Source organism: Antechinus flavipes, chromosome 1 (assembly GCF_016432865.1).
Source record: "Antechinus flavipes isolate AdamAnt ecotype Samford, QLD, Australia chromosome 1, AdamAnt_v2, whole genome shotgun sequence".
In the NCBI taxonomy this organism is placed as follows: Eukaryota; Metazoa; Chordata; class Mammalia; order Dasyuromorphia; family Dasyuridae; genus Antechinus; species Antechinus flavipes.
Window position 1 is genome coordinate 397,391,022 of NC_067398.1, and position 16,567 is coordinate 397,407,588.

Sequence of the window (16,567 nt, forward strand, 5' to 3'; positions counted from 1 at the left end):
GACTTTAGAACTATTGCTCTTATCCATTGTGTCATATATTGTCCCTTGAGTAGAAATTTCCAAGAATTTGTTCAACATAAATAAATCATTTATCATGGTAGAACAAAAGATGTCCTTCAAATAAACTTCATTCTATGTAGCCTTTGCAAGCTGGTCTTAAAGTCAAGAAAAACCTGTTTTCACAATCTACCTCTGACACTTCCTGGTTGTGAGACACTACCTGCACAAACTTCTTTATTTCTCCATGTACTTTATTTTTCTCAACTTAAAACCTGGGATGATAGGGATTCATAGAGTTCTTATGAGGGCTACGAGGGAATGAATGAAAAGGGTTTTATAAATTTCATAGCCCTATAGATGTATTGGTTGCCGTTATGGTGTACTGACACAATGGTTTTGTATAAGACTTATTCTTAGTGCCTTTCTTTTGCTGTTTGAAACATGGAGATACTCCATATTAATTTATAACTTGCACTGGGATACAACTGAGAAGCAAGACATAATGATTAAAGTACCTTAAGTACTTCTTCATCTTTGAGGGATTATGAAATCCTTTGAAAGGGCAAATGTATAGTACACATACACAAATCCCCTCAGAACAAACCAAACCAAAAAATCTTATGGAGAGAAGAAAATTCCATCCCTTTTGTAGAGGAAAAGCAAGCAGACTGGACTGGGCAGGAGTTGTGATAGGGGATCTGCAGAGGACAGACCTTTGAAGGTACTGAGGATAAGAAGTATTCAGAATTTTGTCTATTTCTGAGCAAGACCATGAGACCAATAAATTGAGGGGGAAAATGCTTGGTAATTGTGGGGGAGAAGGTTAGATAGTAGACAGAAATTTATATAGCGCTTACTGAATGTCAGTGCTGGAGATAACAAAGAAAGAGAAAAAAAATCATTTTTCCAGCTCATATACAATGGAGGAGACATCATGCAAACAAATTACACGTTTACACACATACACATATACACACAATGACAATGTAAATAGAAGTTTATCTCAGAAGGGAGGTATTTGTTAAGGGATTGAAGTAAATCTGGAAAGACCTCCTGTAGAAGGTAGGATTTGAACTGAATCATGAAGGAAACCAGAGGATTCTTGGATGGTCATCCTTCCTCACTAATTCCCTTAACTTTAGACCTTCCTATTGGATCACCCCTTCACCAGCATGAATTCAGTTAGCTGTGTCTGAAAGGACAGGAATTTATGTGATTATCAGATGCTATTCTAGATGACTATTTTCATGTTAAGGGACCCCTGTTAGAGTATATCAACTCTGGACAATTTGAGGATTGATTACTTGGTGAACAACTTATTTAGATCTTCTTCCTCTGGTCATTTGCCTTTAATACAATTAAATGTATATTGTCTTCTCCTCTATAGTTTGGAAAAGGATTATTACAAAGAATATAAAACTCTACCCAAACATTCATGTGTTTTTTAAAATTAAATATTGGCTAGGGAAGAAAAAGGGGGGGGGTGGAAGAGTAAAATTTAACAACATTGGATTTTGCCATCTGTAGACCAAAGTAATTATTATTATACCCATACCTATCTAGCAAAAACAACTGAAGGTAGAATATGGCAATTTCTCAGGCTGTGACTGGTAAATATCATAGTTTCTGCATCTGTTAAATGGAATTGTGTTACATGACCATTTCCCTTTTAGCTCTAACTAGAAGACTAAAATCTTGAAGGCCATAAATGTGAGCTCCATAGGTTGTAGTTAGTTTCTTTGTTGCTTTTGGCTAAATTCTGCCATTTCTTCATAAATGTCTGTACTTGGTCCCAAGGGACACGAAGCACAAAAATTTACAAAACTATTACCATAGCCAAAGAGTCAGAAGGCTTAATCTACAGAAGGGCAATTTCCAATTGTGGTACACTATCTCGGGCAGTTCCTGACTACAGTTTCCACTTTTACTCATTGGCTTAGTTGAGTAGCTAAGAATTTTCTGAATTAAAGAAATCAAAACTGCTTTTCTGGTTGACCAATTTTAGGCATATTGATAGCATCACATTCCAAGGTCCCCTTGAAATGACTCTATATAAGCAGAAGACTTCAGTCTTCACATTTGGGAGGAAGTGTTATATTTAAATTCTTGCCAACCTAACTGTGCCAAGAATAAGTGATATCCTAACAGCAAAAAGAGAGCCACAGTACTCTGCATCTCATTTCTCTAAAATTAACATCTTGTTATTTATCTTAAATGCGATGGAATAGAGAGGAAGCCAATGTACAATACCTACTTTAAAAGATCCTATACGATTCAAGGACAGTTTTTTTTTTTTTTTTTAACAATAGCTAGGTTTTCTATAGTGCTTTAAAGATTACAAAATGTTCTACTATTCTCTCTTTTGATTCTCATATCAATCTTGGGAGGGAGGTTTTATTATTAGTTCAGTTTTATAGATGAGGAAGCTGAGGCAGACAGAATTTAAATCATTTGCCTAGGGTTACACAGGGAAAAGGAAGGGGAAAAGCATTTATATAATTCTACCTATGTGCCAGGCACTTTGCTAAGCTGGCAAGTAAGGCTGCATTTGAATTCCTATTTTCTTGACTCCAGGTCCAGTACTTTATCTAATGTGCCACCTAGATGGCTTTATAATAGCCCCAAATGGGCATGATGATGGCACTCACCCACTGTCATTCACAATTGCATTTTCGAATGAGGAGAATTTTCAACCCTGTCATTTTGTAGTCCCTGTGAGGTTAGAGACAACTTCTTTTAGGTATACAGTGAACAAATGCCAGTTACAGGAGTAGATCACAGTTTTCTTATTAGTCCAGTGTTCTTTCTAATATGCCCTGCTGTCCCTGGTACTAGTAGAAATGCTTTCTGCTCCTCTCCTCATGACTTCCAGCAATCTGTCTTATGAACTATGACAAATTGGTACAAAAGCTTCATTCCCTTCCATGGCCTGTGATTAATATTTGGGCTCATTGAGAGTCAAGCTCATTATGTAGGCCATTGCTTTAGTATTCTAAATATGAGTCTTTGCAGATGATATTCATCAGGTACTAGCACCTTTAAACTAGTTGCATTTAACTTATAGGTATTATCATCTCCTGTAATTGAAGCTCTTCTCTATTGCTTCATTATTGGCAAGGAGGTGACTTTGAAGGTTCCAATGGTTCAAACTCTGGCTGGAGAACCCTCAAGTTCATGGTGATGTGGAAAGAGACTAAGATGACTGGCCTAAGTAAGTTGGGAGAGATTCATTATCAGAGAGTTGACCATGAGGTCAGTGTTTATATTATTTATTTATACTTGTTATTAATTTGTTTATTTTGTGGGCCACAACAGAGATCTTATGAGACACATAAGGTCTGTGGGACTTAGATCCATAGTATACCTGTATCCAAGAAATAGGTTCATTTGAACTGAAATAATAAATATTATGAAGATCAGGATACATGAGTTCTTTAAAAATGAGTCTTTCTTTCTTAATAGTCTTCAATGTATTGGTAGAATGATAAGGAAGAGGAGATATCTAATGTCTGAATGGCTTTTGCCTAATTAGAAATAAGCAATGTGTAAATAAAGAAATGGAATTGAATATACCTTATGAATGTTCCCAAAATTCATATACATACTTTCTAATGTAATCTTTCTCAAATTAAGTAAAGATAAATCCACTATCTTTTTTGATAGGTTAAACCTCAATAGTGTATTAACAGTAGCTTATTCTTCTATGTGGTGTTAATTTGTCAATTTGCCCCTTACCTCACTGGTCAGAGAGACTGACACTCTGTCCTTTATTCATCATAAGTGCCATGGTGATATTATTGTGAACATCTGATTAAAACAGATGTCTTTATTTGACCTACAAATGAAAATTTTCTCTTTAGTTTTAGAGATGATGATTTGGAATTTACTTTAGAAAGAATGGATCCTTTTGAATCTTATTCATTGGTTTAATGGCAAAGATTGAATCAGGTTTCTTTACTTTCCAAAGTATTGGATTTTTAAAGTCCTCAAAGACTAATCAGGATGGTGCTCCTCTTTATCCACCTAATACTTCTAATAAAATATAGCTGGATGGATGAACTGTGATGATTTGCATAGGTCCTATTATCCTTGAAGAAGCAGAGCAGCCAACCCTAACAGTTCAGAGTTCCTATTCTATTCTGAAATGTCCTATTTCCTGTATGACCTTAGATAAATCTTTTAATTTCCCTCTTCTCATTTATAAAAGGAAGAGGTTTGACTAGATTATTACTAAATTTCTCCCACTCCCAGATTTTATGACTTTATAGAATAATAAAATTTTAAGGTTATTAAGTTGATGTGAAAAATTTAGTCCCTTAAATGTGAGTTCTCTTATTCTCAACCTATCTATTGCAATTGCTCAATTTTGACAGTTCTGAAACTTTTAGTTTCCAAAATGTAATGAGAACTAAGAGTGTCAGTGGGGTCCGATAATGTGAATTGATTAATGTGTTTTTTTTTTTTAAATTCCAATTGAGTATTGCCATGTTCAGGCAATTGTACGGTGGAGTAGATATACCATTTGTAGAACTCTGAATGAAACAAGGTTTCTGGGCCATCTGGATAGCATTTGCTCAATGCTTCAATGAGGAAAAAAAAAGACTAATTGGCTCCCCTTTTGCCATCCAGTATAGTGATTAGGTCTATTTTTCCCTAGGACAATAAGAGTGGCTTCAACATTGTGAAGAGTAGAAAGAAAAAAAAAGCAGTCTTTAAAGCTGCTAGCATGTGAGAAGCAGGCTTGGACTTTGTAAATGATTATTTGCAATACGTGTTTTTTTATTTGCCAAGATTTTGCTTCAATTTAAGCTAATTCCAAGGTATCTAATATAAAGAACTGTGAAATGCAGTTCTTATAAAAATATTGGCCATTATGTGGGTTATTCAGAATATGGCACCTATCTTTTGAATATCTTGTGACTCCCAAGTGGTGAAAAGAATTTGCTTCTGATTTCTCCAGCTGTCTTTGTAGGGGTCTAGGTCAGACTGGATTGCTTGCATTGTAATAAATGGAATGACTACATCGATACCCCTGTCCCCTCTGTAAAATGAGTTAGCTGAATCTTTCAGATTTATCATATTTTAGTGGTAAGAGTAGACACTGCTAGCCTGAAGATAATTATTTGTAAATAGGGAACATTCATTCAGGGAAGTTGCTTTCATTGTCGCTTCCTGTTTGTGTGTATATGTACAAATATCAAGTGACTTGTGAGGACCAAATCTGACCTTTCCAAGAAGCTAAATTCATGGGAATGAATGAGATAATATCATATGGTGAAGAATATCTGAAGTAGGGACAAGTGATTAAAAAAAGCCTAAATAAATTGAGATTTTTTTTTTGAGGGAGTGAGGGCTACTGAGTTTAAATGTCTGGCTTTTTTTAAGTAGAAAGAAGCTTTCTAAAAGACAGTAGCTTTTATTGATTGAAGATGTCAATTTGAGCTGGTCTTTGAACAAATAAATCACTGTCAAGTATGATTTAGCATCTTATGTCAACTTGATTCTTACTGTTGACATTTGGTTGCTTGATGTGTTTATTGTCAGAGTTGCCGCATTAGAATATGTTCTCAAAAAGACTGAGAACCAATACCAAACAGTGATATTCTGAACAGTCACTCTCTGTGCATTTGAGTGTACCCTCTGCCCTCTGTCTTTCTAAAGATGTTTTCTTACTAGGATGTTATTATTCTGTTATGTATTAGCTTTGTGAACAATCATTTATGTTCTTCGGCCAATGACAATTTTATTTGATCCAGAAACTGCTCCCTTTCCTTTTCACCTCAGATATTGAACTGGGAAATGAATATAATAATGAAGACAGCTGCATCTCTGAGCTGTGCCTTACTTCATGACAAAAGAAACTGGGTATTAGAAGAAAAAAAATATAGTGTGAAACACAGCTGCTAGCAAAACCTCAGTAAATTTAGTCTCTCAAATCTCTAAGCCCATGCCTAGATTTGATAGCAAAGACCAAAGAAGTACTCAGAATATTTGGATTGATCTGAGTGATTATATTGAAGGGAAGAAATGGGAAATGAACAGCTTGAATTTTCTGTGATGGACACATCTATTTTAATTATTTAGTTTGGGAATCACTGTCCACATAGAGACAAATTGGTAACATTGGTTAACCAGTTCTTGCTTGAGTCACACTCTCTTAATAAGGCAAGGATTAGTGCATGGATTTATATAGTTGATCAAGATCTTATTCTCTATCCCAATTATCTCCTGAAATACAGTAGGCACATTGTGGTCTAATACGGGGACAGAAGAGAACAGGACATGATATTTGCTTTTCCTTATTTCTGTTTGTATGGTTTTTTTGGAAAACACAAGATCTAAAAGGCTCCTCAGGACTCAAGGGAGAGGTGCTATTCTCAGAGATAACAGTCAGTCACTTCAGAAGAATGAAAACAAAAAACAAAACCAAAGGTTTCATGTCACTTGGTGCATTTAATCCAATATATCTCAGGTAATGAACAGGTCACCAGCTGACCTGGCTTTACTGTTAAGGGAACCTATATGGGCCCTGAGGCCATTTTAACAGTTCAAGTAAAACCCAACCTTATTTTTTTTTAAATTTTAATAAAAAAGAAGAAAATAATAATCAGTTTTTTTCCCCTAAGATGTATCTTTGAGCAAAAGGGTTGGCTCTACTAACCATAAATGCTTTTTGTGCATTCACTAGGTCTGGTGCTACTCCAGGGGAGACAAACAGCAGTGGCTAATTGTAGCCCATGCTCCTTGAGGGTCACTGGAAGAAGAAAAGTGCCTGGTCCCAAAGTGTTGTGAATGCAAACTATATATTTACAATTGGTATCATAAAGAAAATATAAAGATCTTGTTAGGAGTAGTGCTTTTTGCTTCCCTACATATACAGCTGTCCCTACCATCTTTTTACTGCATGCATTTAATTTCCCCTTCACTACTGAGATGTGTTAATGTTTTTACTGTCTATTTTTTTGGAAATATTAATCTAGAATACTAGGTAACTGATAATTCATGTTTATACCACAACATCTGCCTCTATGACCTGTATTATTTTGGTCCTATGACACTGGTGAAGTGTAAAAGTTGTTCTGACCCCTAGGATATATATCGCTATATCTCTAAGTTGGGAGGTAGGGGAGAAGTGCCTAGTGAAGGCACAATAAAGGGATGGAATGGAAATATTACAGTGAAGGATCCCAGAAATGCAGGTTTCCTACCACAAATTTTGCAGTACAGTTAAAGTTTAAAAGTGATTTTTTTAGGTACTAATTCACATTTGAGCTAATTGAGAGAAGACAGAAGAACATATAAGTATCTTTAAGCTATGTCTATGCTGTTCTCTTAGAAATTAGCTTTTTTATTTCCAAAGTCTGGGTAGATGAGTAAAATATCTTCTGAGTGCATTAAAATTTGGAAAAAAGGAACTATTTGCTGACTTTTGGCTGAATTTAAACTATGTAGAGAGGGGTGGCAATATTTAAAGGAATGTTAGGAAAAATTTGGTACACTTTTGAAAAATAATTGTTTCTCATTGCTGTTAATCCTTATGTAGATATTAGCTTCATATGAAATTAAAGAATAGATTCTGGTGGCAGAGGACAGTAGGAGTTGATGGATTAAGCCCCTTCAAGGGTATAAATGGAAGAATTTCCAGTTCCCCTGGAGATGTAAGCAGCTGGCCAGAAAGTAGAATTACAGATTTGGCTCTATGGGGGGCGAGTAGGGGCTGAGGAGTAAAATGTGGAAAGAATTGAGGGTATTAAAGAATTGGTGCCCAAGAACGGGGATGGGTAAAACTCCCATAATTCCATTTCATTAGGATAAAGATCCCATGTTACCAAATGGTCAGTACAGTGGATACAGTACAGAAAGAACAAACTGAAGTCAATTTATCCTGGGGAAAAGAAAATAACAAAGCTTATACAAGGAGAACAGCAAATAAAATTACTTCTATCAAAAAATCACACACGGATTATTATACATACGTGGGCACACACACGCACACACACACACAAGCAAGAATGTGCATTTTGCATGACAGATTCTTGGAAATAGACATTCTTAGCAAATATGGATGACAGATCAATTGTAATTTATTTTCTTTTAACACTGTATCATCATAAAGAAAACTGGTATAAATGAAAAAAATCTATTTCAAATATCTACATCTAAAATTTTAGGCAGTGAAAAAGCACTTCGTTGACAAGGAGTGTGGAATGATGTATGTTAATTGTCAGAAATTGCTGAACGCCTTGGTTAGTTGCCACAAACAAATTCACATATCAGAACGAACAATACTGCTAAATATTCCTTTTTTTGTCTTTGTTAAAACATACTGGGGAAAAGAAAAAACTGGAAATTCATACATCCTTCAAAATTTTGAAATTTAAGTAATATTTAGAACCATAGATGAAGAAACACTGCGGCATTGGTGTAATATACACAATGCACTTGGTTTTGTTTTTGTTTTTTTTTTTTATCTGTAATGTACATCAAATACTTTACAACAATGCATTAACAAAAGGCAAGAAACATCTTGCTGTACAGAGGAACCCCAAATGCAACTTGAAGCCTAGATTCACAATGAATGAAGATAGTAAACAAAGTGTGAGAAGCTGTCCCCCATAAAGTATGTAAACTATTCTGTTTCTTGTGCTTAACATAACCTTCTTGTTCCATCATCCACTGCTGTTTCCTCCCTCCTTCCTTCTATCACATTCAAAAAACAGCACTTTTTTTTTTTTAAGACTCTATAGGGCCAACAGTAAAAGTTGTCCCACACTATAATATTTAGGATTTTTTTTTTTCATTCTATTGACTTCCAAGTTAACTTTCAACTCATTAAGCCTTCTAAAATATCTCTTAATCAAGGTTTCCATACTGGTTATCAGGGCCTTCCTATGGAACAGGCTTTTACAAACTAAATTTGCAGGAAAAAAAAATGTCTTGTGGTGTATGCATGCACATGCACAGTTCCTGGAGCTGTTCCTTCTTGCCGAGTCTCAAACCCAGGAATCTGGGGAGGCTGGGTAGTGGCTTGTTTCATAGTTCAGTTCACTGTAGGGACGTGCCGCGGAGTAGAAGTCGACGTAGTTGCCAGTGGACTTCAGTCCCAGGTGCATGTTGTATTCGCTGGCAGGTGGACGGTGATGGACTTGATCCTCGAAGAAGGACTCGTCATAGTTTCTGGTGGAATTCTGAAACGGCTGGTAGGTCTCGTAATCTTTTCTACTGGGCTCCTGTGGGACTGGCTGTGCTGAAACCTATAGGGGAAAGACCAACCCAGCCCTGTTAATCTGCTTTCTCTGACACTCAACCTTTTAGTGAATGTTACATTTCAGTAGTGAAAAAGAGAACAAGGTTGTCTCCATGGATTCAACAACACAGCCTCCTTTCTCCTTCAAGCCTCTCTCAATTTTGCCAATAGCTTCTTGATTTAATTATCAATTTACTTATCAATTGCTTATCAATTAATTATTTATTTAATTAACAATAATTATCTTTTTGTGTGTGTGTTGTTTGCTGAGGCAATTGGGGTCAAGTGACTTGTCCAGGGCCACACAGCTAGGAAATGTTAAGTGAGACCAGATTTGAACTCATATGTTGACAATAATTATCTCTCAGAGAGAAGCAGATTAGAGGCTACAAAATTCAAGACCCTCATTTATGTCTCTTATCCATTTTAGGGAAATACTCAATGCTGCACGATCCCCAGAATTTTGCAAACACAGTAAAGATGTAAAAAGTCTAATGGTTCGTCTCATCCAGTTATCTACCAGTGTGAAGGGACTGAATCAATACTTTTCTGTTCCCTATATGCATGGAAGAGCAGCAATATTCTAGGAAAGAGAGGTCTATTCTGGCACATTTGTCAAAGTGACTTTACCATCATCATAAAACCTTTGAATAAATACACAGATAAGTGCACAATAAGAACAGGAAATATAGTCAACATATTCAACCCTTTGGAATAATAAAAGGATTTTTTATTCTGATTCAGTAAAAAAAAAAAAAAAAAAAAGTGTCTTTTTTTTTTCCCCCCAAAGCTATGCCTCGGGAGAAATAGGACCTTAAGCAATGTGGACCAAAGACACATTTACACATCCACATTTTTACATGGGTAAAACAAGGCAAAAATAAAGAGATAGTCATCTTGAAAGGTAAAATAATTCACAAAGACTATCACAAAACCAGTGTGTATAACCTCATTTATTTTGCCTAGTGATAGAGGGTGGAAAGAGGTGAAGATAGAATGACGATTATATGTATCTGAGCCTTAGGATTTTTTTTTTTTCTCAGCACTATTAGATGAATCCATCTCCTTGCCTGCTGGCTGTTTTCCCGCATCACTGCCCAGGTACCTAGCTTCTAGTTCCTATTGCACGAATCCCTGGCCTCTAGCCCATTTTTAAAATAAAAAGTATAAAACTTCACCAATTATAAGGAGTTGGGAGGAAGAGAAAATTAGTTGGATTATTAAGTATTTTTCAATAAATTGTTTTAATTATTTTAAAGTACACACACAAGACAACAATAATAATACTTCACTGATTAAGTTGCTTTACTAAATGGGAAGTAGTATTATGAGGGAAAAAGGGAGGAGGAAGGGGATTTAGAGACAGAAAAACCAGATTCAAATCCAGCCTTTATACTTTATGACTGGTATGACCTAGGTAACAAAGTCACATTTTTGTACCTCATTTTATTCCTCTGTAAAACGAAGGAGCTGAATCACGCCATCTCTTAAGTCTTTTCAAATGGTAAAATCTAATGAACTCTCTGAGTGGGATATAAAGTTTTCTAATTACCTGATCATTTGTAAATGTGCTTGAAAATGCTAGGTGCAATCTGCTTAAACTTTTTTTTAGGAGGTCCCCATTCTTCATAGAAAATACCACAAGGGGGCAGCTAGGTGATATAGTGGATAGAGCATCAGCTCTGAAGTCAGGAGGACCTGAGTTCAAATCTGTCCTCAGACACTTAACACTTCCTATCTGTGTGACCCTAGGCAAGTCACTTAACCCCAAATGCCTCAGTAAAAACAGAAAATACCACAAGTCAGCTTCTACCTGGACCTATACAATGTACACTGTCAAAGGAGCCTCCAATTCTTGGAGTCATGTAGCCAGGTAGAGTTGATCACATTGGATTTTCTTATAATTATTTGATCTTCCTTAAGGATCTCCTGCAATGCCTCATTGGTATAAGAGATCTTGCGTTTAAAAGAGGAAGGTTTCAAATTCAGGTCAGTAGGCTTTTCCCTGTTTGTTGCCTGAAGTACACAAAAGGCTAAGCTTAGCGAGTCTCTTCATCAAAATTAGATTCGACATTAAGTGATCCCAAGATCACCAATTTAGACTTAGACTAGACTTTAAAGGTTGCTCTTCTTTCAGTGACAGATGAGAAAATTAAGGCCTCTTGAGCAAAGCTACTTATGAAGATCCATTACTGAGATGTAGTAGGGAGATACAATTTGCTCTGGTAGACAGCATCTCTATTCTGACATGTATGGATGCTAAAAAGCCCTAAAGTTCAAGGATCTTTCTTGGTTCTGATAAAGCTATATAAATTGAAAGTCTGAGCCATGTTTAAGGCCAGTGGATCTCTCTACTTCTGTTTAATGTAAAGACAATGAAATTCCTACTGTTTCAATTGAGTATGACTATGTCACACCTTAGAAACCATTGTTAGGGGAAAATGGTATATATGGGCAAAGACTGAGTTCAAATCATAAGTTTAGAGTTATCCAAAGTCTAATATAGCTGCTTAATTTTTGTACATTTAAGTGGGCTTTTAAAAGTTAATAAAATTTTTTTTTGGATGAAAATTTGGGGAATGGTAAAAAAAGAGTTTTTAAATAGCTGCTACTTAAATGACTTCTAATGTAGTATGTTATTAGCATGGATTTATTCATGCTTCCATTGCCTCTCTTTAGAGGAAATGCTGTGATCACAACTACTATATTAGGGTTATACACAGTCTGGTATAGTGAGTCTCTTGAGGCAGTGTGGTGGATTGGAAGGATTGTTGGGCTTATCCTCAGGAAGACCTTGTATTCCAATTCCGACTCATATACTTGAATGGCTGTTTGAATCTGGGCTTATCACTTAACCCCAATATGTTTCTATCAGTGCCCTATTAGTTGACGACCAGAATGATATGAGTCTAAGATATTTGTCTCAGACAAGTGACAGTAGTTGTTTAGTCATATCTGACTCTTTGTGGTCTCATTTGGGGTTTTCTTGGCAAAAAATACTAGAATGATTTGCCATTTCCTTTTCTAACCTATTTTACATCCTACTGCATGAGGTCCTGGCCCATTGGCCATTGTTTTAAAATAGAGTAAAAATTTACTAATTTTGAAGAGTTGGGGAGGAAGATAAGATTAGTTGAATTATTAAGTATTTTTCAATAAATAGTTTTAATTATTTTAAAATAGATACAAAAGACAACAATAATCTTTCACTGACTGAGTGTAAACAGGGTTAAGTGAGTTTCCCTGAGTCACATAGTTAATAATTATGAGAGGCCATATTTGAACTTGGATCTTTTTTACTTTAAATCCAGAGCTCTATTTTGAGGCCTGACAAATAAGTGGTAGATATTTTCAAAAATGTGTGAAGAGACATACTTACCAATTCTTTTGAAATCCTGTGTGTTCAGAGAGAAGCTATGGAATGAAGATTTCTTTTTGCAAAGGAACTGCTTGCATTGTAAAGTCCTATTTTTCAAGTTTTAGGATACTGTCACAAATGACTGTGTTTAGCTCCCATGGCAGCAGTGTCAAACTTTATTAATTCCATTTGACAAGTATTTTAAAATGTTTTTAAATGTGAGAAACAGTCTAGTAGAGGAGCTCCAGACTCAGAGAATCTGAGTTCAAACCGTGCTTTTTATCTTAAACTCCTTCTGTTAATTTTTCTCAGAATAATTTTTCTTATATGTGAAATTTAGTGGATAGGATTAGATGGTCTTTAAGGTTTTTTCCAGCTCTGTTCTATGATCTTAGAAACCTGAACTAGCACATCCCATTTTATGTTTTTATTTTTGGCTTAACCTATGTAAAAATCAATAATGATAATACTCTCCTTCTTATAATACTTTCCTCAGACTAAAGTAAGATAGCTCAAATTATATTATAATACATATGCCATTTGTGTGTTATCAATCAATTGACTAGTACCATTATTTGACATCTAGTGGGTGCCAGACATTGTATAAAATGCTGGGGATACAAAGACAAAAAAGTGTGGTTCTGTACCGCACCTGTGGATTTATTGGATCATCTGAGATATGGGGAAGGGTTACCACCGATGCTGAGGCTCCAGCAACAGTCCAATATGCAATGTAAGCAATTTCTGGTGATGAAATTATCTCTGCTCTGGCCATCTAAAGGCTAATCTTAGCACAATCAAAGATGTGATCATTACTGTTTCCTTGATAGGTGTCCCAAAGAGCTAAAAAGCTAATGGCTTTCTTTATTTGCAAAATTTCAGAACCTATTGCTTGGAAAGGAAACATCAAAACCATGTTATATTTAAAGGCAAGTTTTATTTGGCTTTTGAAGGCTTAAGGTAATTTTGGAGTCATATTGGAATATGGAGCAGTTTTTGAATACTGCAGTGATTTCTATTCTCAATGGGCCCATTGTCTTATTGTGCTCCTTTGGACTTTAAATTTTGAGTAGCAGACTAAAATTGGATTCGATGACTGTTTTAAATCAGTACTGTGACCAGTCACAATTATTGAGAAGTAGGGATGGGAGTGTCACATAAGGCAAACAGGGACATTTGCAGGTGATTTTTACATTAGTGTGAATATGTAGTTGTAAAGAAGATACATGTTCCCTTCTCTATCATTAGCATGGCAGAGGTGCCAAACTCTCAGCCACAAAACTCCTGAAGGGGGCAAATAAGATTAAAATGAAATTGGGATGTATTTAGCAAAATAAATAAAAATACCACACAGATAATGTTCATGTGTTACTGAGTCAAAAGGCAGACACAGGGATTAATGTATATTTGAGTCTGACATAAATACTGTGTGAACTATAGGCATAACAAGGGCAAATCACTTAACCTCCCTGAGCTTCAGTTGTCTTATATGAAAAGTAAGGATGGACGAGACAGTGTCTGAGGTCTTTTGTCTTTAAATATCCCCTCTTGTTTAGTTGACTATTGATAGCAATCTTGGGCAATATTAGCTGTTGAGGAGAATAGAATGTTACTTTTCTTGACCCTCCTATCAAATAGTGCTGCAGATGGAGTCTTTGCACAAGAGATGGCTATCTTTTTATATCTGAAGATTTTTTTCCTTTCATTTTCAAAGAGAATTTCCCTGCCGGGCATCCAGAAAATATTCTTTTCTAAAAAGGATACTGTTTTCAAAAGAATCACAAAATTTCTTGGTCTTTTTTTTTTCTTTTGGATGATCATGACAATTGATCAAACAATTTTCATTTTTATCTTTTCAGTACAACTTCATTGATATACATAAGGCAGGAATTGAAGGGAGGATGACTACAAAAATGTCAGTCATTCAGTAATTATCACTATAGGTGGGGAGATATTTAAAATAGCTAATTGCTTCCAAAATACCAAGAATCATTATTATGATCGGTTTTCAAATAAATCTTGTTTTGAATTCGATTTTACTTGGAATAATGCCACATTTTTTTTTTTTTGCAGACTATGTGATTGAGTACATTCTGTGCATTCCATTTTTAAAGAACACTGTCAGCATGATTTGCTGAACTAGAGATTATAGGCATAGAATTAGTAATATCAGCCTGATTTTTAAGAATATCAACTGTATACTCTTTTGTTATGGTCCTTTTGTTTATGCCTCTGTGACATTTATGATGTACTTAAATCATTAAGGTGTCTAATCGCAGTTACCTAACACCATAATCACTCAGTGATTATTTGATGTTCAACTAGATGACAGCCCTTGCAGGCATGAGAGCAGGGTTTCAGCTCTTTGCTCTTTGGTTAACTTTTTCACTTGGATGAATAGGAAGTGAAATTTCTCTACTGAGTCTGGATTTATTTTAAACTAGTTAATTTGTAATCTCAACATCATAGAAATACAGAACTGGGAGGGCCTTAGCAAAACTGAGTATAATTCTTAGAAAGAACATTCTCTACAGTATACTTGAGTGTTCTGACAATCTTTGCCTGATTTCCACTCACTGGGGAAGTCAAGTATCCCCTAAGATCTATTATTCACCAAGTACTTTTATCCAAAGGCCATGACATATTTGAGGGCAGTCATACAATATTGTCTCCCCTTCTCTCTCCTATCCTTCAGGTTTTTACATATCATGATTCATGTGCTTATATTTTGGACATTTCACATGATTCTAACTAGAAAAATAATCTGAAAATGGCATTACGATACCTGGTTATGTTTGATATCTTCAGCAGGTGCACCATAAGAATTTCTGTACAAAGTTGAAATTCCAGTGTTTTGAGCTGTAGGTAAAAATCAAAGCACAGAGTGTTAGCCTGGAAGCCAAGAGACCTAGGACAACAACAGTAATAAATTGGTTGTGAGGCCATCACCTAATCCAATGAAGCTCTTTTTATTACGGCTGCAGAGAAGGTAATGATTTGGCCCAGTTTTTATCCACATTGCATAAATATGGTAGAAAAGTTAAAAAAAATAATCCTATGAAGATTTCAAAGCACCTCTTATCATTCTTCTTATGATTATGGTCATGTCATAGATGGGGTTAAGGGAACACAGAACACAGATAGCGAATTTGCAAGTTTTGTTGCCTTTTTTCCCAATAAAAACAGATTGACAAAAAATGTCATTCACTGAAATAGAAGTTTATGTTAGTATCTTAAGTTATCTGTTGAGGAATCAATTTGTAATTTGGAAATGCAGATGATTTTATTCACCTTTTAGATAGCTCACTTCTTAATAAAGCAATTGATTAGCAATATGTATGCACTGCCAGTTTTCTTCTTTGTAACTAGGAAGGTCTGAATATAGAATCCTTCTAGGTATGGGGCAAATTCCTGCCTTTTTCCATTCCCTTTGTCTCATTCCTGGACACATATAGCCCTGATTTAAAGGGAGACCTGTTTTGCCAATTGCCAAGAGCTTTCTTGATATTGTACAGAGAAATTTAGCTGCACCACTTTCAGGACAAGATCACCTAGGCTCTAATTTATTATTGTGTGTAAAAGAAATGACTTCAAGATTACTCTAAAGAACTCATGATGAAAAATATAATCCATTTCCACAGAAAGAGCTGATGGAATCTGAATTCAGACTGAAGCTTACTATTTTTTGTTTTCTTTGTAAATCTTCTTTTACAACATGACTAATGTAAAAAAATGTTTTGTATGCTTATATATCTATAATGTATATCCAATGGCTTATCGTCTCAAAGAGGAAGTAGGTTGGAGAAGGAAGGAAAAAATTAGAAACTTAGAATTTAAAAAAATGTTTAAATTGTCTTTACATATAATTGGAGGAAAAGTAAAATATTATTTAAAAATAAAATCTTTTGAAATATCTTTTTTTTTAAAAAAATAATTGGCCCAAGAGGACAGAAAAAGTTACC

The 16,567-nt window shown here is 35.3% G+C and overlaps 1 protein-coding gene across 4 annotated transcripts in view; it reads right to left on the bottom strand.

The window, feature by feature from the left end:
* Positions 1 to 8,066: 8,066 nt before the first annotated feature.
* CTNND2 (catenin delta 2) overlaps positions 8,067 to 16,567 on the bottom strand; it is a 1,133,181-nt gene continuing 1,124,680 nt past the window's right edge. For all 4 annotated transcript variants that reach the window (XM_051969857.1, XM_051969856.1, XM_051969854.1 and 1 more), the window contains 2 exons: positions 15,391 to 15,464; positions 8,067 to 9,254 (listed from right to left, as the gene is read on the bottom strand). In XM_051969857.1, the coding sequence (XP_051825817.1) occupies positions 8,994 to 9,254; positions 15,391 to 15,464 (335 nt within the window). In that variant the 3' untranslated portion in view covers positions 8,067 to 8,993. The remainder of the gene's footprint in view (positions 9,255 to 15,390; positions 15,465 to 16,567) is intronic.